This window comes from Acanthochromis polyacanthus, chromosome 17, assembly GCF_021347895.1.
Source record: "Acanthochromis polyacanthus isolate Apoly-LR-REF ecotype Palm Island chromosome 17, KAUST_Apoly_ChrSc, whole genome shotgun sequence".
Classification (NCBI taxonomy): Eukaryota; Metazoa; Chordata; class Actinopteri; family Pomacentridae; genus Acanthochromis; species Acanthochromis polyacanthus.
The window spans coordinates 24,975,868-25,000,537 of record NC_067129.1 but is presented as its reverse complement, the minus strand read 5'-3'; the positions used below and the strand labels follow the sequence as shown (position 1 = coordinate 25,000,537).

The window sequence follows — 24,670 nt, the reverse complement described above, 5'->3', positions numbered from 1 at the left end:
TAGTCCAGCTTGAGTGCTACGGAGCTATTATAAACCATACCTAAAGATGTTGCAGAACTGCTTTTTTTTGTTTGTTTGCTTTTTTTTCTTCAAACAGGAAATAAACAGTAGACACAGATACACAGGATATACTATAGATGAAACTCTTGTGAGAGGGACAGTTATAGAAGATATATTAAGTCACAGTATGTTAAAGAAATATTACTCCACTTACTCCTGTGTTCCCCAAAATGAATTCATTTGGGTCTAAAGAATTAGCTGCAAAAGAGATGTTACCTTCCAACCCTTGGAGAGGCTCCATAATCCAGTTTGACCTTAATTTAGTGTTACTCTGGCAGTAATGGTCTGTGCCGACTGCATGCGTCAGAAAGATCCAAATGAATAACGTTATGTCTCTTGTTGTGATTTCACCACCCCAGAACTGTTTACAGTGAAGGTAGTCTTGCATTACAGGGTCATTCTACAGTATCACATTCGTCAGTATTACAAGTGACACAAGTCGAGAGTTTTGATTTGGCTACTCACCATTTCATCACCTTCTAGGGTAGTTGAAATTTCCTGCCAAAGGAGATGAAGTCTCCATTTTTGTGGTCTGACTTGACTTTGCAAGTTAAAGCATATCCAGAGGGAGCAAACAAAACATTTATTAGCCTGTGATTATAGGTGTTGAATTTCAGTGAAAATCTAATATACCTGTTTTCATGGTTAAAAACATTATACATCAGATATATTTCACATCCTTGCTTCAGTATGTACACATGCTGGGCTGAACAGTTTATTGATTTCAAATAAAGACTGCAATTGAAACTGGCAAATCGTAAAAGCTACAGTTAGAGATATGTTATGCAGCCTGTCTGACCCAGGGTTTATTCAATGTGTCAGTGGTTTCAGAAATGCCTTTCATCTTCCTTGTGTGACAGCCACACTTTTGATGGTATCCCGTGCTGTAATGCTCCGTCTCATCTACTTTAAAGCTGTTACATGGTGAATAATATGGAACTGAAGTTTGACTATAAAAAAATATGGCAAATCCAATCACAGTGTCTGTCATGGAAATCACAAATCGACTTTTTCTCCAAATCGCTCTGCTCTACCCCTTCAATCAGTGCTGCAAATACAGACTAGATACATTTGAGCCAGTCTCTCCAGCTTTCCTGTTAATGCTGCAGAGTATTGACATGTCATCAGAGCAGCTGTGGCAGCTTTTCACTTCCACACCGATGGCTGCTTCACCAGCTTAAATGTCTCCCCGGGGGTATTAACACCAATGGCTCTCTGGTCCACAAAGGAGCAAAACAGGTCACCCCTCAAATAACAAAGCTGATTTGTTCCATAACTTTTACTGTTGCCGGCTGTGATACATTACATGGCTCTCTCAGCAGCAGACTAGTGCTTCTATTGATCAGCCCTGTCAAACTGTATAACCCCATCTGGTTGGAAATACCCTGCAATGTTGGAGTTGTAGCTTATTTTTCTCCGAAATCCAGTTTTCTCCATGAAGAGAAATGTCCTCTGATGTAGTTTTTGTGCGGTGCCGGTCAAACTCACCTGAAATGTTTTGCTGTTTCTCACTGTGCTTCTGCTGATGTTTCCTGCTCTGATGTGTACCAGACAGGTAAACACAAGCTCCACTTAATTTCCTGTTTATTGTTGGCTCTTCTACCTCAGATAAAGTTTGAATTGTTGTTTAGAATCTTGCAGTGTTTTTCATTTTGGCAAAACCATTATTTCAGTTCTACATTACATTATGATTGTTGCAATACTCTTACTTCATCAACAAGAAATCATTGGACTGATGCATCACATTCAAATCAAGAATCCAAGTTACTTTGTCTCAATGCCGTAACAAAGTCCCGCAAATGCAAATGGTGAATAAAGACAGAGAAAATCTAGAGCACCAATTTTTCTGTGAGGCACAGTGTTGCTTTGACCAACATGTCAACATTGCCATGCTAATGTAGTGATGTTCAGTACATATGTTTTACATGTTCAGACTTTTACTTTAGGATCTTCATGAACTGGCATTGGTAAATTTGCACTTCACACTGAGTAAAGTTGATGCTGATGGAGACATTAGTTATTAAAATATCTCATCAAAATCTTAAGTGTTGCGATGTCGGAGTCTGAACTGATGAGGGTGCCAGAAGGGATTGTCAAAGTCATCAGAGTTCATCTTGTGATTACCATCCCCTCATCTAATTTCTCAGTTTGTATGTCCTCGACTCCACTCCTCATGTCTTAGTATTTACCTCTGAAGAACAGGCAGAGTCGGCAAGGAAGAGCCACGAGGAGAAAACAACAGGCATTCAACAAAATTGGACACTCACCCTCGCCTCAGAGTCAGAGCTGTTGTTTTAAAGCAACAACAGTTTAATATGGGGCATGGCACAGCTGCCTTACCTGTCTATTGTTTTGTTACAACCTACTGCTGTATTTTATGATTTCTGTCACATGAGTCCAACAGTGTTATGATAATGTGCTGAATGTATTTAATTAGATTTCAATTTGCAATGTGGCATGATGTGACTAGAATATGCAGATATTGTACATTTTTATTTTTATCTTAGATAAACACTGTTTAAAGTTAGAAGACCACCTGCCATAAAAACAAGAAAACACAAATATTTTAGAAATCTGTCCAAAACTTGTTTCTGACTAAAAATTGTATCATTACTAATTAGGCAAATAACAAACTGGAACAACAAAATAGTTCTTTTTCACATACACTAGCCACAAATCTTAATATTTTGTGTGACCTCCTTTGGCCCAGATAACAGCTTGCATTCTTGCTTCCATTGTTTTTATGGACTTTTCCACAGTCTCTTTTGTTATTGAATTCCAAATAGTTTCTGACTTTTCTAGAGACTTGCTTTGGATGGAACTTTTATGCCATCTACTTTCTAATTCAAGAAGTCCCAAATCTGTTCAATAGAATTCAATTCTGGACTTTGACTTGACAAAATATTGACTTTGACTTGGCCAGTCTATCAGTTCCAGTACTCGAGATTCCTTCTTCTTGGTCCAGTGGTCTCTGCACAGCTTTGAAGTAGTCTTACAGTCATCAGGTTCAATCCAGAAAAGATTCCATGATGCATGTGGCAGACCTTCTTGTTCGTGATACCATCCATTTGAACTAATTTGCCCATGGCGTTTCCACAAATGGAACCCCATACCATGATGGAATCTCCACCGTGTTTCATTGAATGACTCGTGCATCCAGAATACCTTCTTCCAGTCATTCACAGTCCAGTGTTTGTGCACTGTGGGAAATTTTAGGGTTTCTTGATGTTTGCAGGCCTCAGTAATGGCTTCTTAGCAGCTATTCTTCCCTTTAAGCCTTGTTCCTTCAGTCGTCTCTTTATGGTCATTCTGGAGACTTTCACAGATTCTGATCTAGAAGCATTAATCTCTGTCTGAAGATCAGCAGTGGTCTTCCTTCTCCTACAGTATTTCAAATCTTGATACTGCTTCAACAGAAAACAAAAGCTAACTGCTAGCTGCTTCAGTTAGCTTTTGTTTTCAGCCTCCTCCTTGGCTCATTTTCTAAGTACCATTCTCCGCAATCGAGTCCAAGGTATACTTGACCACACTGTGAGAACACTTTGTCTCTGACCTATTTGTCTCAAAGACCATTCAGTATCATGACGTGCTTTAATTCAGACTGCGTCTTTCTCAGTGAGTTCCCTGTGCTTCACCATTTTGAACAGGAGTAAGGAATTTCAAACTGAATTCACATTTTTCTACCCAGATTTGACCCAGCACACTGGAATTCTCTGAGAAGTCAGAAATTAATCAAAAACAACATCTAATGCATTTGTTAAGCACTGTATATGTGACATGAAGTATAAAAGAGCGACATGCAATAGTACTACACAAATATATAGCGACATGTAATATGATTGGGTGATATATATCATGTACTCACATTTGTCAGTCCTGCTTCCCACATAATTTGCATATTCCAGCTGTCTGCCATGCCTCTTTTATACATGACGGGTGCCAAACAGACATCTGCAAAGGATACAGCAAACATACACTCTGCTCATAGCCCCTCTAGCAAACCTCCTCACTTGTCTCTCCTCAGGATATGATTTAGGAATTCAGATGGCGCACTGACATTGATTTCCAGGTCACAAGGGGGAGGACAGAGGGCAAAAGAAGCTAAACTTAGTGAAATGAGTTGAGCCTGATAAATATCTTCACCAGATTTCATGAATCCAGAAGTTGCTGATACATTTTGCTCAGTACTGTGAATATTGGACTAATGGTGGCACCAGAAAACAAAGTAATCAGATCGCTAGTTTTGGAGACATCATCTGGCAGCCATGAATATCTTTACAGTCTGTACTTTGTATACCAGCTTCACTTTCAATGTTTTTGGGATCTGATGCCTAGTAATTCATGACACATACCAGCAACCTGCAACGGTCTTCATTTAAATCCAGCTGGCATCCCAGTTTCTTCTTTCTCCTCATTACTCATGTCCATCTCTTTACTTTGAAAAAAATATCAGAGTGAGTTTTTGTTCTGCTCTTTGTGGAATAAAATCTTGCCATACTACCCTGTATCTAAAGCCTTTCTGCACGATTGCCTCTCAATTTAGAGCAAATTCACTCCACCACTTATTGTACAGTGGAGATGTGCTGTCTTTCAAAATGAGCCTCTTTTTGAGTAGATATTCAGCTTTTTTCGAGCTCGTGTGTGTGCTAATGAGCAGGTATTCTCAAATATAGAAATATAAGGATTTGATGGTTGATGGACCACGTGATTGCAGTGTCTCGAAAGCCAGCTGTATGGCTGAAACATACAGCAAAACCCATTATTCGTGTGGGGATAAAACACTTGTTTCAGTTCTAATGTAAGCCGTTTCTTGTGCTGTTTTCTGTGTAGAAGAACATGACACTGAAGCCCCAGGAAAGCAGAGACAACCAGGCAGGACCCCTGCACAAGAAAAAGCCTGTCAGAGTCCCCAACGGCCTCAGCCTGGAGCCCTGCAAGAACAGTTACCACCATCACCAGTCATCAGACCAGGAGAACAACCCCCGTCTGGCGCACACACAAGGCAAGAGGAAGAAGAAACACCTGAACAAGAAACACTCCATGGTAAGTTCAAGAGATTTTTCTTGCTACGCCACAATTTTAAGAGGATTTAACTGTATGTGGCAATTGTGTCCACAATCCATTTGTTTTATGAGCTGTGATATTTAGTCATTTCAATGCACTAGTGATGTTAAAATGTAGACAAAACATCAGACTAATACTTAAAGAGTAGTCAGCCCAAAGTGAAACACTTTTGAGAAGTGCAGTTTGATTTCTGTTTTTGTGCTTTTGCTTCTTCATGATGCTGAAAAAAAGTTATTTGGAGCAGACTTCTCTTCAAGTATTTTCCAGCTAATGCAAGCTGTTTTTTTCTTCCTCTCATATCAAAGTCATGGCAAAGATCTTCTTTAACTGAAGCCTCTGCAAGAGCGTTTGTACAGTTGATTGTTTGGTGTAAAGGCACTGGAGGTGGAATGACATGTTTGGTCAGAAAAATGGAGCTGCTGTTGCTCAGTAGAATTTGCATCCAAAAATTGGAAGAGTTACGGCTTTTCATTGAATTTTGGCTGCTTTCTGTAACATTTTGTCTGTATCTCGGAGCCTGAATATTATTTTTTAAAGTGATTTAAGATGGTACTCAAAGTACTTGATTTGTAGTCACTTTAGCTGCTTGGTTGTACATCTCATAATCAACAAATCTATTAATAAACATCAATTATATCAACAATTGATCATCCTACCAATAATCAGTTATAACAAAAAATACTGAAAAAAATCTATAGTTATTTTTTTACTGTGAACTCTAATGCAGCCCGTTCAATATGTGCATTGTTTCATTTGGTGGCACTTTTCTTTAAGTTTTCCTAATTCCCGTTTATATGCAGGACAGCAACATTTAATAAATGATTTATGATACTGTAGTATAGTTGTAGAGCAACTTTTTTCAATTTTAGATATACTACTATGTTGTTATACATTGTTAATTAGTGCATGAGTCTGCATTCTTCATGTTTACGGCAGTAGTTACAGTTGGTAATAAATTAGTAAGTAAATGCATAAATCAGCTTACTGCGCCATGGTCAACCATTTATGAAATATTTATAGATAGATTATAAATGTTAAATGGGCAAGCTGAAGAAATACATGTTTCATATTCTCACAAGGTAGATATTACATTACATATACTTGACAATTGTTGGACCTATGTTAAAAGCAAGCTCAATTCATCTGTTACAACAAAAGAGATAAACAACCATGAGGAACAGATCTGTGTGTTTCACTGGAGGATGAAAATGATGCACAGCACAGCCATGGTTTGTAGCATAATGCTTCACATGTTTTGGTTGAATGAATGAAGTCAAAATGCTCTGCCAGTGTGAAATATAGCTTCTATGTGAGTGTACATCAGTGTATGTCTCAACATATTTTTGTGTGTAGCAAAGTGATAAGGTCACTAATGAATATTTATGGTCCCCTGATGCAGTGGTGGTTCTCCGCCAGGAAGGACTATCCGTTGCAACACACACTCGCAACACACACACACAGAGACTCAGAGGTTATACTTTGCTCTTTATCTGGGAGAGAGCTGGTTGTCTTGAGCTGCTTACTCAAGGACGTGTTTGTGTGGGTCGCTTCTGGACAAGCGGGCATATGGGAAAACAAAGATGCAGCTACAATATTTGCTTAAGCGTACACTGCTGACAGCACTGTGTTTTTGTAGCACATGTGCTGGTGTTTGCTGATTTTGGTTTCACCTTTAACCTGTTGGTCATATATTTGTGGGTCTGTACTAGATACTACATGAACCAACTGGAAAGCATTTCAGATATGAGATACATTCACTCTCCAGCACATTGCAAGGCAAATTCACACCGCTACCATCTCATAAGTATTGAATCTTCTAGTATGAGACAGTTTAGCAGTTGTGTCTGGGTTTTGTTGTGTTTATCCTCTGATGCCCTCGGTCTGTGGTCATTAGTAATGTGGTTGGTGTTTTTCTAACAAGTCACAGGATGGAGAATGTACAGCAGTCTAGTGATGCAGTTAACGGTAGTGTGGCTGCTGCCTGTAGCCTTTGCAGTAGACTTCAGTGGTGAGGGTCACCACTGCTGCCTGTGTGTCATGTCTGCTCCTGTGCTGGCTAATGGACAGATGGTGCTCCCTGCCATTTCAAGGTTGTCTTGTACTGCACTGATGGCTGTGTACAATACAGGAATGATGACATAAAGGTGTGAAAGGGTTCTTTGGACTCACAAAGCCTACAGACTTGTGTTGTTGGTATGTGCGCTGGATACTTTGTCAGTGAACTGTGGTTTTGTGTTTCACCAATGACAAGTGTCGAGGCTGTTGGCTGAGACAATTCAAAGCTAGTCTTCTGAGCCCGAACACACACACACAGGTGAACCTCTGTTATGTCACCTATAGGTTTCCTGAGCAGTGATTTTGAAACTAGGTGTAGTAGCTCCAGCTTGTCACGATCTTGGCCATCCTTGTCTCTCCTTACCTTCCAGCTAATACAAAATAGCTTAAGCCTGAGAGGAGCTGATGTGGGCCATGGACTGTCCTATCCTGGGACTCACGTGTTTCTCAATGCAGCCACACTCGTAGCCGTCTGAACTGGAAAACATACTGTCAAGTTAAAAAAGGCATGCTTTAAGTAAAAAAAAAAAAAAGAAGAAAAAAAACCCACTCCTTTTATCATACCAAAAAAAAAAAAACTGTAAAAAGAAAAATTGTTGGATTTCAGTTTTCTGATGATTCTGGCACTTGTGTAGTAACTTTCAGTTTTGTCAGAAAAACAACCTAAAATGATCTAAAATCCAGATGTTGTGCATATCTCATGTAAAAACTTGCCAAAAATATTTAAAAAAAAAAAAAAAAAAACCTGTACAATATGAGATCCTGAGCAACCAAGAAGCTGTTACTGACTCAACTGTGAGTCATGTGACAAAAATGCAGGAACTTTTTGACTGAACTGCGGGCTGTGTTTCAACAGAGACAGGAGACAAGAAAACTGATTGAAATGTAGGAATGTAGTGTACTTTTTCCACTTTTTGTAGTACCTGTGGGTACTTGGAAAAATGTTGTTTGTAGAATGAATAATCAAAGAAATTTATTTTAACTATTTTTTTTTGTGATTCATGACATTATAACTTTGATATACTGACCAAGATAAATTTTTGAATTCTCTTCTTCTAGCAATGTTTTATTGTTTCCATAAAGGTGCAGGAATTTATATTGCAGTGGAAAACGAGCCCGCAGTGAGTAAAAATGTAGTAAAAATGGCAGCAAACCGCTTTGACTTAGAAGGGGAATTGAGCATAACTTTCAACCTTAATAGAATTTAAACAGGTCAATTCTGTAGCTATTTACCCCGTGTACAGTTGTCATGAACTGGAAATTAGCTATAGAGACCAACATAAATAAATAAATAAATAATTCTTGGAAACATGTTTGTTTCAACTGTGAAGTTGGACATTTTAAAGGAGGATCAATGAGGATGGAGTCGCTTTTCATAGCCAGCCTCGTTTGGTCATTTGGGGAACTGTTTTTGGCACGTCTGTGTTGGCGCAATTTTTCGGCCCTGGAGGAAGCCACTTGACTCACACCTAGTGTTCACAGATGCATTTATGCACATGCAGACTAATCTACTGTATTCTCACCCACTCTCTTTCTCACATCCTCACCCACATATATGCTGACAAACATTAACTCAGCATGCAACACCATAACCCTCCGCACACATCGCAGATGTCTATGTCATGATTACAGCATGTTTGGTTTGTCACCATCGAGTTTCTCCGAATTAGAAAGGCTTCATGTAATGTTCTGCACTGATTTTTGTGATTATATTATGTATAAATGGTTTTCTAACCTAATGTCTGGACTGATTCACTGCTGAAAAGAGACTGAAGCACAGACTCATTGTTCTTTCTGAAAAAAAATTGTTCCCTGCAGCATGCAGATCCACCCATCAACCTTGATGTTCTATAACAAACTAATCTGTCACACTTTGACATGCATAATTGAAAAGATCATCATCTGTGCCGGACCCACCCCTTTTTGTCCTCTTGATAGAGAAACAAGCTGCCGAGCCGCCAAGTGGAACTACTATCTGTTCATTGGTTTCACTATAAATAAATGTGAAGGGATTGTCCTCACACAAGGTTACTCTTTAAATGTCAGAGGTCTGTCTAAAGGTTTAATTCTCCATTTAGAAATGCTACAGTCTGAAGAGAGAATGCTTCTTATCAGCACTTTTTGCTAGCTCTGATTTTAAGCAGAATGAGGGAGGGCGAGAGAAAGAGAGACAGAGGGAATTTGATGTTGAATAAAGCAAGATGTGTTTTTTTTTTTTTTTACCCCTTCCAGCCGAGCTCGCAGATTGCAGCAAATGTTTTCGATCTTTGGCACTGACCCAATGTACTGAACTATGAGATATTGTAAGCTCAAGGGGGGAAAATAGAGAAATGTTCATAAGCGCCTCTGACATATCGCCTCAGAGTGGGGAAAAAAAAACCCAAATAGAGAAGGCTTCAGTGTAGACAGATGAGAGTGCAGTAACAAGCCACAAATTATGTGATTCCTCTCCTCTTTTATGATATTGGAGGGAACTTTTTTCCCGCTGTTTTGTTCGTCACTTGTGTTGTAAAATCTAGTGATCTAGATTCTGCAAATTTACTGTTAAAAAGTCTAGACGTTTAAGCTTAGGGAGTATTTTAGCGAACCACTGTTAGGTTAGCTCTTTGGTTAGCCAGCTTAAGGCAGTGGGTTTTTATTTGTCTGCACATGTGTCTGAATGTGTCATGCAGCATCCTGAGTCAGGACCCTTACAGCTCACACACATTGCACATGCATGACAATGACGGGCTCCTTTTATGTGCTCCATGAACTTTGTGAACACCCTTTGTATGTGCACAATCAAATGAGGCAGCATGGCTACATTGCTTGTGTCCACCAGGTTGCTTTTACTTACAGCTGGCTTTTACTCTACTTGGAATGGATGTTCTGCACTTGACAAAAGTATTTTGCAAACAGAGAATTGCAAAGAACACAATACGTCTTTATACAAAAGTCAGGGCATATCATGGAATGTCATATTTAAGATTATAGCAGTTTCTTAGTATTTGTTTTACACACACTGTAGGGTTTACACTGTTTTAAAGAGCCCAACCAGAATGTAAAGACACAATATACCCACATCACAGCTTAAGAAAACAAACCAACCAGCCAGGAAATGACATTTTAGTCTGCTTGTTTGTTTCTGCGTCTGAACTGATTTCTGCAAACAGATTTTGGAAGCATTTCAGGAATTGTTCCCTCTGATCAAATGAATATTACACTGGTGAGTTTTGTGAGCACTTTAACTACAGATTGACATATTTGTTATCATTGACCTGGACTCAGACTCGCATTTACGGAAGTTGACGTGCTTGCCGTTGTCTGGCAATAATGCAAAATAAAAGTTTTCCGTCACTGATGTGTGTGTGGGAGTGGGAGTGGGAGTGGGTGGGGGGCGTCTTGTTCTGATAAGGCTCTGTTCTGCTCGCTGATGTTGGAGTGGTAGCCTGTGGTGTGTGGTGCTTTGTACGGTAGCTCTGGAACAGAGGGGCATGCTGTGAGGCCCATCTGCTCTCTGGTGCTAGGAGAGTGGTGGACGAGAAGTGCAGGGGGGTGAGGAAGGAGAGCTCAGGTTGGACTTCCCTCTTCTGATCCCCCCACATCTCAGCCCAACCACCTGCCTGTCTGTCTGCTGCTCTGTCCGTCTGGCTGGCTGGCTGTCTGAATGTGTTTGTTTTCAGACATTTGGGAGCAGTGATTTAAAGTGGACTGAACTCCACATTGAAGGATCAATGCCGGCGACGGCATCTTTCCGCCTTAAGTACCGCTTTCTTCGGTAGCTCGACCAATCCTCCAATCCGGTATGGCACAGCTCTGTTTGAATACTGAATAAGCACATAGACAGGAAGCACAAAGAGCACAGGAAATCCTACACATATCAACCGCAGTCATACCAATTGACAACGTCACATTTCAAAAAGTTAAATCCAATTGGTTGAGCAAAAAATGTGGACCCCATTTTACTATATGTGTCATTTTGAATCATGGAAGAGTGTAATCTCAATTCATGTCTCTATGAAATCATATTTTTATGTGACAGACGTTCTGCCATGTTAACTATACCAGCTTTAGAACTATTACAACAACTGAAGATAGTTTCTGAAATCCTCTCTTTTCTCTTTTTCTTGTTTTTCCTATCTTTCAGACACCAAAGTTTTGTTTAGTTTTTCTTTAAAAAAATACCAGCTGGCAAGCACATGGTTTTAGATCTGTCATCCTGCATTTCTTACAGCCAAACACTTAATGGAAACAGACCTGATTTGACTTGCTTCAACCCAGGAAATCAAGACTGGGTCCCCCCCCCCACTGAGATTGCTTCAAGAAAACCAGAGTTTCTCTGTGTAGTTTTTACCATGTACATGTTTGAAAGTGCTCTCACAAATATACATGACAATCTGACAGCTAACAGTGTTCTTAGCATTGGTACTTTGCACCAAGATGTCCTTTGGTAAACCTCTCCAGCACATTAAATGAACCATGGATTAAGTGTGATCCTGGCGTCAGGCACCATCAGCTGGTTGTGCTGTTAGATTGGCTCACCATGCAGTGTAGTGCATTGGGCCTTACTGTCATTGAACAGACCACCCTGGCACTGCTTCTTGGAACTGAGATTCACTTTGATGAGCCTTTTTTTAAGTAATTCTCTCTACATGCACAGAGTCTCAACTTTCATGTTGTTTTTAGTTTCAACAATTTTGCTTTTCCAGTTTTGGAGCTGGTTTATTTAAAAAAAAAAAAAAAAAGAAAAGAAAAGCTGGCCACCACTTAATAGTCGTCTCCATTTGTCAGTCACCCGTGAAATATGTGGAAAAAAGAGCTGTGTTCTTTGGTTTTTGTCCCAGCTCTGAGGAGTAATTGCTGTAAAGGCTACTGAGCGGTGTCTAGCCCTGGGGTTTGAAGATGCTTCCTTGAGAAGCTATAACCGGGCCAGTCAGTCAACCAGAGGGGTCTGGTCTCTGGCCTCTGGCTCTTTAAATCTTCACACTGGGTAGATCCTCACTCCGCTTGACCTGATGGAAAAGCCCTGCCTTAGGCTTGCCAGAGGCTGTATTATCATTCAACATCAGTCTCTTACCTAGGCTAAACTCTTATTTCAACCTGCTGTGCTGGTGACCACATATAATGAGATCAAGCTAAAAGCACTTGTGGCAGATCTCCTGGGATGGTTATATTTGTGTGTGGCTGTGTGGGAGTGTGTGGGAGTGTGTGCGTGCACATCTGTCTGTGTGTAAATATTTGGACTGAAGCCCTGATTATGTCAGAATAGGGCCAAGCTTGCATGCTTTTCAGTCTGCAGTGAAAATGTAATATAATGTTCAGCTCTTTCAGCTTTGCGGGTCACCCTTAATAAGCTTATCCACTAAGCCAATAAGAGATTCGAAGAAAAGCAATGTCCTGATTGTCAGATAAGATGCTAAATCCATTCTGGTGGGGGCCTCGGTTGTGGGGATGATAATTGTCACTGTCAAAGTGGCGGTTTATAGCACTGGATCAGATCAAATCCAATCGGGATGGCTTGTTTTGTGGTCTTTGTGACAGACATGACAACAATCGGCAAACACTTTAATAGGGTTGTGCGATGTCAACCAAACTGGCATATGGTAATGTTTCCAGTGAAACACTGTAATGACTGTTCACAGGCCTCTGTGAGCGTTGGTGTCATCCATCTGCCCCCATTTTAATGTCAGAAAGGCCTTGATAAGGCTTTTTGTAATTAGTAAAAATATGTTTTTATTAGGGTTGGCTGCACTGTGCCTTCACAGGATCTTTCTGCATGGAGTTTACATGTTCTCCCTGTGCATGTGTGAATTTTCTCCGAGTACTCCACCTTCCCACATATTTCAAAAACACGCTCAGCTTAATCTAAATTGTCTGGTTTGAATGCGAGGGTGATTGTCGGTCTGTATATGTAGCCCTGTGATAGATTGGTGACCTGTCCAGTGTGTCCCCTTCCTTCACCCTAAATCAGCTGGGATAGACTCCTGCCCCCCGCAACCCTAATGAGGAATAAGCGGTGTATAGATAACAGATACATGGATGTTTTTAATTTTATTCATTGTATAGTATATTCATGTCGATGCAGTAAGTGTGTAACAAAATGTTACAATGACGATATGCATGCGTTGGCTTCCTTGCAGAGCTTTACGTCCAGTCACACCTTCACTGTGCATATAGAGTATGTCTAAGTGTGTAAGTCGGATGAAGTGGATGATGTGACACTGAAAATCTGCCTCATTGCAACAAATGTTTTTCTTTTGCATTTGTTTTGTCAGTCATTGGTCAGCTACAGAAAGCACTACAGTTTTAGACAATGGTGACGTCAGACTCAGTGTAAAAGTTCCCAAAGTATGGGGGTACTTCAAAACAGTAGTATGTACACTGTGCAGAGTTTGGACAGTGGATCACAGCAGCACAGCACGATACATTACCAGCTGAAGAGAAACACACAGGAGGTATGTCAACGGAACGAGTATGAAACAGAGACAGAAACACTGCCTGTTAAGACTACATTCGCTTCCAAGCTGCTTTTGTGCCCTGATGAAATCCTAATTTTATAACCGCACACTCAGCACACCCATGAGTTAGAGACAACAAACAGTGCTGTGAATCTGACTGTATTTTCATTACACTCAAAGTTACTCTCAAAGTCAGGGAGCAATTACAAAATAAGGAGAAAATAGTTGTTTTAGCTGCTCTGTTCCTGGAAAATATCCACAATGTCTATGTTTCACTATGTTAAATAGGCAGACTGAACTTTTAAGAGTAAAATAGAAATTTCTTTTCATTTTCAAAAAATCGTTCTTCTGACATAAATTATAGGTCCTGTTTTTTTAAACTGTGTTTTTTATCATGTTGGACTTTTTCTACAGTTTGTTTCTATTCCATTCTGTGCTGCATTGTATGCTGGCATACAGTTAGTCAAAATGGAATTCGATGAAATGTTCATTTTGCTTTAATTGATTTAATTTTGCACCTTATCGGTGAGTCAACAGATTAATTTATAGAAAATCTGTCCTTAGGTGCAGCCCTAAAGTCTGATACTGTATGTGTGATGCAGGCACTTTGAGAAGTAACCGTTATGCTGAGACTTTAAAACAGCTCCCTCTCACTTTTTACACTCATTTTTTTCTGTGCACCAGCGCTCTCCCTCTGCTTAAGAATTGACGCATTGACATCCCTGCAGTGAACAGTAAATTCACACATCCACTCGTCCTGTCTGCATCTCCTACTGACGACATACGTGTTGTCCCTTCCTCCAACGTCCTGTCTTTAGCCAAAACCTGTGATGCTGTTTGACAAGTCTAGGCCAACATGTCTTTGAAAACGGTTTAATGTTTTTTTTTCCCCCGCTCTCTCCCTGCTTGTCGCGTATTAAAAAAACCTTTTCTTTTGAAGTGTCACTTTTCTCTAAGGGAGGACGGATGGGAGGAGGATGGGGGTTGGACTACCCGCTTGCATTACTGTTAAGCTGAGTAATTTCATTGCACTCATGCAGTGAAAGTTGTGTAGCTGACAGACAACATCTGCTATCACTATCCAACCTGATGCCGGCTCTCGCTCTTGACAGCCCTCACAATCAATTCGGGAAAAATTAAGTGGCTGCGCTTTAAGTGTTGGCCACTTACAGCCCAGACCCATCTGAGCTGTCAGTCAGTGCTGGGCAGCGGGCTGTAGGTGTTTGAAGAAGCTTTTATCGTGGCTGTCCAGCCCCTGTCACAGGCGGACCACTCCAGCGCAGCAGTCAGACTTACGTTTAATCCAATCTGCTACCGTTTACACCACACAGGCTCAGTGATGAACACTCAAGATAGTTCAAGTCCATCTGGATTTGAAAATTGTTTTTCCGCTTTTTCTCTCCCTCTTACCAAAAGTACTACACTCCTCCTGCTCAGTCTCGCCTTTTTTTTTTTTTTTTTCATATTTCCACCAGGTAAATCAAAACAGTTTTGATGTGGTTTTCTCTGTGTATGTGAAGATGAAAAGAAGTTGAAGTGAGTAAGGAGGCCTGTCATCATCTGTGCATGTGTAGTAGGGGGCATGCAAACACCCAACACTTCTGTCTTAACTGCGAGAGCTTTATCTCAATTTGAAAGTCCTGCCCTGCCCAGTCAGACTAGTGACAAGCCTCAGGAGGTGATGATGTCGGCCAGCCAGTCTGACACTCCAAGTAGTCTGGAAATGCTGTGCAGATAGTCATATAAAGATAAATCCTAATTATTCTAGTGATGCCACGTTTTTTCATTTAGATTACTTGTAGGTCATTTTTCCCTATTACTTTATACTACAGTTTCTAATGTGACACAATACTTTAAGAAAAATGCAATGTCCAGCCGTACATGAAAACTTTAAAGGTGGATTACTGTAGTCTACTTTCTGAAAACAATCACTCCCAGAAGGATGGATTCTGTGGATTTTATTGACTAAAGACACCCGTGTTTAATGCAACCATCAAGACAAACTGTGCTGACATTCTACAGATATCTCAAATTCTATCAGGTCCATAACCAAGGCTTTTGTTGTGCTCATTGAAAATTCTGCCACGACGATGTATTTTAATTTTGATGAACCCTTCCCCTCCTATGAACAGGACATGCAGTCCATCTTTTCTCCTGCTCCTCTCCTCTATGTAAACACGGCCTGCAGCTCATTTGTCAGTCAGTATAATTTTTTTTTTACAGGATCTGGTGCAAGCCTTTGATTTTTGACAAATTTCAGCGCTTGATTTAAGGCCAAGAGGTCCGGTGGCCAAAATGACATTTTTTGGCCACCAACATATGTTAATTTTGACATTTTAGGAGCCAAAATCAACTTTTAGTGGCCAAAAAAATGTAATCCTACTTTTTGCATCCTTTGTGCGTAATAATTTGTTTGTGTGTCACATGGAGATGTTTAGTGCATTTTCTGTGCCCTTGGGCGTCTGTCATCCTCTGTAGCATGCCTGTTGGAACTTAACATAGCTGCATGATGAGTGGTAGTATTGCAGTGCTTGGTGCTGGGTATAGTTCTGTTACTGTTAAGAGTAGACCAAAATTGGAAAATGCGTGTTGTATTTGTATTTTTCTAATTGCTTGCACTCTTTTTTTCTGCACATTCCATTATTTTTTAGAAATTATATTTTATTTTTCAGCAGTGCAATGCATTCTGCACAATAGCCACATGGTCCTTAGCCAGGCAACCTCAGGAGGACCTGGGCCTGTACCTTAGTACAGGCCCAGGTCCTGTACAGGAGTAAGTTCAAGAATTACTTGTGAATTCTTGATCTTACTGGCTCCATCAGGAGATGCACTAACAACCAGATTATTATGAAATCAAAGACAACACAGTACTTTGTCACACTCTTCACAGTTGAGTAGACTATTTAATAACACGTATTCATGCTACTCAAATGTAAAACATAACAAAGAGCAGCAGTACTGGCCCTTAGAGCATGTTAGAGTTTAACCTGAAACAAACTGCAATACAGTCAACAGTGTTTAACAGTGGACAAGAATACAAAAAAGATAGGTCTTTGTCACAGTCTTCAGAGTTAGGTCAAGAGTATTTTTTAAATAAAAAATTGTAATTCCTCAGAAATGAAACACGTAAAGTCACAGTTATATACTATATTATTCCTTATATACATCTTACATGTGAAAAGTAATCCCACGAGCTCTTGTTTCCTTACAGCGCTCATTAGAGCATCCATAGGCTGAACAGAAGTCTGGAATCTTTAAATAACTTTGCTGGAGTCAGAGGGATATAGTGTGTAGCTTAAGTGTTGAGTGGCAAAACAGCATTGTAAAAAATATCCGAGCACCTTGTATAGTAGCTACACGTGTGACGTTCCTAAAAATCAAACAGTTTGGCAATCGGTTCAAAATTCAGCGAATAATTCCACTTTGAGATTCAGCAGTACCTCTTGCCTCCGTAGATGTCTATGCACCGCTGCCTCCACTGGTCCCGTTCCGAGATGGCGGCGCTGCAGGCACGTCTCTCGACAGCCTATGAGGCGTCTACGTATGTTGACCGAGCGCCGGGAATCATGGGAGGTTAATGACATCATACAAAATGACAGTCCCCATGAAGAAAACATAGGCGGTTCAGCTCGGTGATTTTCGGCTAAAACTTGGATTTGGAGGTCAGTCGCCAAAATCTAAATATTTTGGCCCCTAACCAGGGTGTTTCTTGTCATTTTTGGTCGCCAAAATCGGTTTTTAGTCGCAAATGGCGACCGTCTAAATCGAGCGCTGAATTTTGAACTGACACATGTAGAATAAAGGGACTTTGATGGAATCTCACGATTCGAAAAACTGACAAATCTTTCCGTTTTCACAGCATCAGCCTCAGACAAATGTAGCAATTTTTGGCAGTTATAAAAAGAACAATCTTTTCAAATCTGCAGGTCTGTTTTGAGCTTTAGTGGGTTAAGCGGGTAGCTGTGGTGCAGAAGATAGAGCAGGTCATCCAGTAATTGCATGGTTGGCAGCTTGATCACCTGCTCCCCATCCCACATTTCACCGTGGCAGTGGGCACGTTGAAATGGGGGAACCACCGATTGCCCCCTGAACCTCTGATTGCCCCCAGTGCTCAGACCAATGTCTCGCCTGATAGCTTGTTGTCGTCAGTATTTGTCAGACTGTGTGATATTGTAAAGCTTTTCTGGATAGAAGTTCTCTATACATGCATATATTAAAACCCTGTAGCTGTTTTTCAGGATTTGTTGGGTAATAAGTCCTAATGTGAACATTTTAGCCACATATAAATGCACAGCGTAATGAACCACAGCTGATATTAGCAGACACATACTCGGCCCGCCGATATTTCAGCACACTAATACGCTTTAATAAGGTGTATAATTGGCCGAACCCACCTCTGCTGCTTCTGCTGCTTTGCAAAGGCAATTGCTCTGTAAATTTCAATTAGGCATACCCTGGATTTCAGCTGAGCACGGAAAATTGACCTATATGTAGTTTATCACGTGCATATCTGTGTGCATGGTGGTTTCTTGGAAAAAAAAAAAAAAAAGCTCTGCAGACATGTGTTATAGCCTTCTGCTTTCTTGCCGTGCTACACTTTGTTGCCCCCTGTAAAAGAAGAGGTCAGGGAGCAGGTGCTGGCTGGGAAAGTGGAGTATTTATGAGAGCACCAAAAGCTCACAGAGTGAAATATCCCCATGTGGCAGCAACCTTGACTGTGAAAGTATCTCTAAAGTACCTCCAAAGGACATAGTGGGGGGTGGTATTTACCCAGAATGTGCCCCACACAAGCACTTTGTTCTAGTCCACCTTCATCCATGACCGCCTGGCGACCTTCTCCCCCACTAACTACGCCTGAGTGGTGACTGAGATGTGACTCAGGCTAACACACCTAGACTTTTTGGAGCTCTTTTGAAAATACTGAAATAAATCCAGAGAGACTTCCCTGTGCTGACATCCTTTCCCAATGTCATTCTTTCTCTAAACATACTCTCAGAGGGGGATTTTGTATACTTGGGAAAGATTTTGTAAGGACAGTCTCCTTTTGCTGCCTTTCAATCTGGTGAATGTGTGTGTTTTTTTAGAATTGATTATTGTGCTTGAATTTAACAGAATTTAGTGTCATGTTTCCTCCATTCTGACCAGTAGAGATGTTGATTGTAAAGGTATTGAATAAAATAAATATTTTAGATTAAAGAAAACATCTGTCTCCAATGCTTCAGATAACCCAGACTCCCACTCACTCCATAGTGAATCTGTGAAATTTGCTAACACAGTGTTACTACTTGCAAGCAGTTTAATCATTTAAATAGTTTTGTAAAACCAGTAGAAAGTTCAAAAATCGTTTCATCCTTGGAGAATAACCAGGTGCTGCTAGTGTTTTTTGTGTGGATAAAATACAATAAAAGACAAGCATAGCATCAGTTTAATGAGATGTTTTTCCTAAATGGTGCTGTGTGTATATCTATATGTCTATACTTGTAGCCAAATGGTTCGGATGCACACTACAGAGGTGCAAATGCAGTGGCACAGTCAATCCCCATTTCGAGACCTTTGCTGCAAGTTAGTCCCCTGCTTTGTTTTTACACTCATCTGGATCTTCCTTTGACACGCCAACCTAAACATCGTTGCAGATCAAGCTGCCATTTGTGAATGCCAGTGGCCTCCTCCAGCAGGCCAGCGAACCTTTCCACACTGCAAAGACTGTTTAGAAATGACTAAGGGAACATCACAAAGGACCCACGGGAGTGACCAAGCCCCCCAACTCACCAGATCCTAGTCCAATCAAGCATCTCAGGACCAAGTCTGATACAGTGAAGTTCCACGCTGCAACCCACAGGATCCTAAAGAGCCACTATGACATCCTAGTGCCAAATACAACAAGACACTCCAAGGCTCGGTGGGTCAGAGCTGTTTTGGCAGCTTGAGGGGGACATATCCAGTAATTGGCAGGTGGTTTCAATGTCGCGCCTGTTTCGTGAGTCTACTGTTTATTACTGCTGTGTGATTTTAAAAAGGAAGCCAAGCCTAATATTTTAATATTTTTGTCATTGCATTTAACCTACATGAGCTTATGTATAATCAGAAAAAGGAACCTCTGGGCACACTCACCTGTCATGATGATAATGTCAGTTCTGCTTTGTTTTTTGGTTTTCGACTAGACGCTCTAGAGGATTCCACTGTGCTGCCAGGGGTCTGAGATTGTACTGGACTGCAGAAAGCTAATGGTATTCAGGGCTAAAAGTGCTTGCATATTATAATTTATACATAGTAAAATAAAGCAATGAAGCTGTGAGAGCGAATATAACTACGTTTAATCAAGTCATGAAAGTGATTAACTTTGTATAACCTTTCCCTTTTAGTTCAAGCAGTCACTCATTTTTATTTTCAGTCGAATAATGACAAATAAATAATTAAATTCCCATTCTGCTGCTGCTCTACAAAGAAGCCCTGAAAAACACAGTTTTGTACAATTTTTATTGCTTCCAACCAAAACCTCTTAAATGTGTGACAAGTTCTATTTATGACTCCCCAACTTGGAATATGAGCTGATGATGAGCACTTGCAGTCAGCATAAGTAGTCCTTCATCACGCCGAAATGAGAGCAAGGCTTTAATGACTGTGGCGAGCAATGGCTGCAGGGAGGAGGAGGAATATGTGAAAGCTCATATTTGCATGTGTTGAGTCATTGCTGGAAAGTCCTTATCTCTTTCTGCTTTTCATCAGATCCACATTCCCTGATGGGGATAAAAAGAAAATCAATTTCCCTCCATTCCTTTCTGCCTCATTTCCCTCCTTTTGATAACACGGTAGACCATATCCTCTTAGTAATTTGTCAATATTGGAGTTAAGTTATTCCCAGTGAATTGTCTCTGATTTTTGACTACTCTCAGTCCAGTGGTGATGTAACTTAACATAGCACAGTGAAATTGTGTCTAGTAACGGACGATAATGTTCACAGGACGTCTGCTATGCTGCGTTTGATAAGGGCACTCTCATGACTATTGTAATATTACTACATGTCATCTCTCAGCTAATTGTCTGTAATCTTATCCATAGTTACTCTTTCATGTGACAACAGATCATGTCCCGATGAAAAACCATAAGGCAGGCAATATGCCGAGCTTCAGGAGCCAATTTGAGAAAAGCTTCCAGATTACCCATATATCAATCTTCGCTGTGTTTTTTTAGTAAATACAGGTTTGTCCTGTTAAACTAAAGATCTGCAGCTATCTGAGCAACACAGTTGCTTTGATTTATGTACAAGCATGACTGCACATTGTGTCCATTTAGACAAGATCTTTTTTGTCAGGATTTGCTAAGTGTTTTCAGGTTTTAGGCTCACGTTCTTTTCCAACATGCAGCCTGCGTGGAGTTAACTCTGTGAAACACACATGCATACAAACATGCGCTCACACACACATCCCATATAAATTGATAAATAAAGGTTAGAGAAAGCAAACATCTGTGGAAGAGAGCTGCCTGGTTCTATCATTTTGCTGACAGCCTCTGCTTTAAATTAAGCTATCAACTCTGGAGCGGTAGCTGGGAATGGCAAACAGGGAGGGGGTTCTTTTGCATAAAGTTTGCATGAGAAAACAGAAGGCTTGTGCTAGTCGTGCACGCATCTGGAGCTTAGTATTGATCTGATACTATTCAAAACACTGGACTGGATATTAGGAAAAGTAAAACTTACGACCCACTTGAAACTGTGACAAGTTACTGGTCATGGCACACCTTTATAAATACACGTACAGCCAATATCCATGTTAAAAATATGAGTAGCATGTCTTGGATAACAAGTGTGAGTGTTTATGTAGGCAGAATCTGCACTGCAAATTTTACCACCATGGACGATATGATAGTTTAATGAGCATTATGCTAAATTGTAAATGCAGAACAAATGTATTTCTGCGACAAATATTGTTGGAGGCAACACAGATGCCCTATTTACTCCACAGAGTGACAAAGTGAGGTTGATAATGGAGAGCGATGTGGATGATTGTGTAAGATGGCACACACTAGGGATGTTAACGATAATCGGCAAATTGATTAATTGCTATTACGTATTCAGCCATCTGAACACATAGGAAATCTTATTAACCATATTTTTCTTGCCTCCACATAATAAATATGTCTTTGTCGAAAGAAGAAAGAGTTGAACTGGTACTTCTCAGTGGACGTGACTGATAGATATATCAAAATATAGGGTTAGAGTTAGGGAAGTGATTTTTCGGGGTTAGCGTGAATTTTCATCATGACCAATTCTTTAGTTTCGTCTGATACATTTGGTCATCCAGAACAGGGTTTGTCCATGTATCTGCCCGTTTCTGTAATCTTTTTAACCACCTTCGTCACCGTGGAAAAAAACAGGTGGAATCCTTCTTGGGTGACATGCATTAAATTCACCTACTATCTTTTGATATGTCCATCCATCACATCCACTGAGAAGTACCAGTTAAACTCAGTAAGGCCTATCGATTAAGAAATTTGCGTCCCTAACAAATATCAATGCTCGAGTTGAAAATGTGACAATTTGATGCTACATCTCAAGCCTCTGTACACTGTACAGTCAAGTACATATGTCAGACAACTCTGAAATATTGAGTTTTACAACTACCACATGGAGTAGAAATGTAAAATGAAGGCTTGAAGGCATGAATTCGATACACATATGCTTTAGTGGTCTTAGGATATGACAGTTCTTGGCTTTATGAATTAAATCACTATTTTATTTATTTTTATTTAGCGCTGTGTCAGCAGAAATGGATATTTGCTATCATTCCATTTCCAATTTGTCAATTCTGCCCAAGCAATTGTGATCAGCTTTTTCTTCCTATCAGATGACTTGGTCTCTTCATGAAACGATCAAATACTTCAGCATTGATCTAAGGCTGTTCAGCACCTTTGAAGTCCCTCTTTTAGATTACAGGATGAATCTTTGTCTGTGCTTGATAGCATTTAGACCACCTAGATATGATATGATGCCACTTTTATCAGTGAATTTACAGAATGACTGTCTCTAACCCTGCAGAGGTTTAATGAGTTGGCATCCCTGAATGGTGCTGCAAGGTGGAGCATTTGAGAAAATCATCAAAAAGTATTGTTCTCATAGTCTTTCTCAAGAATGTTAGCACAGAGAATCGAAAATTTCTAGCTACTTTCCTACTCTGCTAATATACAACAATGAAACCGTCTTGATTCCCATTCCGTTTACTATTTTCATTTATACCACTCGGTAACTCAGCGCAACAGAAATCTTGTTGTGCTTTGGATCAAAAGTTCAGCTCAGAGAAGCATGTTAAATCAATGATCCAATTTTGCTTTCATCATTCCAAAGATACTTCAAGGATTTTCTTTCAACTACAAATCTGGAAACTCTTATTCACGTCTTTATAACTAATCGATTAGACTCCTGTAATTCTTTGCTCTCTGGCATCAGTAAAAAAATCCCTCTTCGGCCTCCAGCCCGTCCAGAACGCTGCAGCCAGGATTTTGATTCTAGGTTATAAAATATGACCATATCTCACTGATCCTGCCTTCATTCCTCTGACTACCTGTTGCCTTCAGAATTTATTTCAAGTTATTATTGATTACTTACAAAGCTCTGAGAAGTTATTTATCAGATCTTTTAATGCCCTATGCAGCCCTCATGTATTTTAATGGAATGGACAAAATAGCTTACAAATAACTTTACAACTTCATAAAAGTAGGATTTATGGCAGAGCAGTTATATTGGATTGCATGAGATTGCAATGATTTTAGATGCTAGACTGTGATAAAAAGCAATAGCTGGAGTCTGATTAAATCCCTCTGTCATAATCAGATGTATGAAGTATGCATAGGTTACATTTGGAAAAAAAATGTCTAGTTTTCAGTTAACTTACAAAATATACTCACTGGCCACTTTGTTAGGTACGCGGTTTCAATTGCTTGTTAACATAAATAGCTAATCAGCCAATCACATGGCCACAACTCAGTGCATTTAGGCCTGTAGACATGGTCAAGACAAGCTGCTGAAGTTCAAACTGAGCATCAGAATTGGAAAGAAAGGACATTTAAATGATTCTGAACATGGCATGGGTGTTGGTGCCAGACAGGCTGGTCTGAGTATTTCAGAAACTGCTGATCTACTGGGGTTTTTATGCTGAACCATGTCGAGGGTTTACAGACAAAGGTCCCAAAAAGAGAAAATATCCAGTGAGCAGCAGTTGTGTGGATGAAAATGCCTTGTTGATGTGAGAGGTCAGAGGAGAACGGGCAGACTGGTTGGAAATGTTAGAAAAGCAACAGCAACTCAACAGCAACTGGTTACAACCGCGGAATGCAGAATACCATCTCTGAACGCACAACATGTCCAGCCTTGAAGAAGATGGACTACAGCAGCGGAAGACCACACTGGGTGCCACTCCTGTCAGATAAAAACAGGAAACTGAGGCTACAATTTGCACAAGTTCACCAAAATTGGACAACATTAGAAGACTGGAAAAATGTTGCCTGGTCTGATGAGGCTCCATTTCAGCTGCAACATTCAGATGGTCAAAACGTGACATGAACAACATGAAAGCATGAATCCATCCTGCCTTGTATCAACAGTTCAAGCCGGTGGTGGTGCAATGATGGTGTGGGGGATATTTTCTTGGCAAACTTTGGGCCCCTGAGTTCCAACTAAGCATTGATTAAATGACACAGCCTACCAGAGTATTGTTGTTTACCATGTCCATCCCTTTATGACCACAGTGTGCCAATCTTCAAAGTGGTTTCTTGAACTTGACAATGAGTTCACTGTACTCCAATGGCCTCATCTCAATCCAGCAGAGCACCTTTTGGACGTGGTGAAATGGGAGATACACATCATGGATGTGCAGCCGACAAATCTGCAGCAACTGCATGATGCTATCATGTTAATATGGACCAAAATCTCTGAGAAATGTTTCCAACACCTTGTTGAAAGTGTGCCACGAACAATTAAGGCAGTTCTGAAGGCAAAGAGTGGTCCAGCCTTTGACTAGCAAGGTGTGTCTAATAAAGGAGCCAATGAGTGCATGTAACTT

The 24,670-nt window shown here is 40.3% G+C and overlaps 1 protein-coding gene across 10 annotated transcripts in view; it reads left to right on the top strand.

The window, feature by feature from the left end:
* The window catches only part of auts2a (activator of transcription and developmental regulator AUTS2 a), a 380,336-nt gene that overhangs the window by 99,468 nt on the left and 256,198 nt on the right, over positions 1 to 24,670 (top strand). For all 10 annotated transcript variants that reach the window (XM_051937874.1, XM_051937872.1, XM_051937870.1 and 7 more), the window contains exon 3: positions 4,891 to 5,103. In XM_051937874.1, the coding sequence (XP_051793834.1) occupies positions 4,891 to 5,103 (213 nt within the window). The remainder of the gene's footprint in view (positions 1 to 4,890; positions 5,104 to 24,670) is intronic.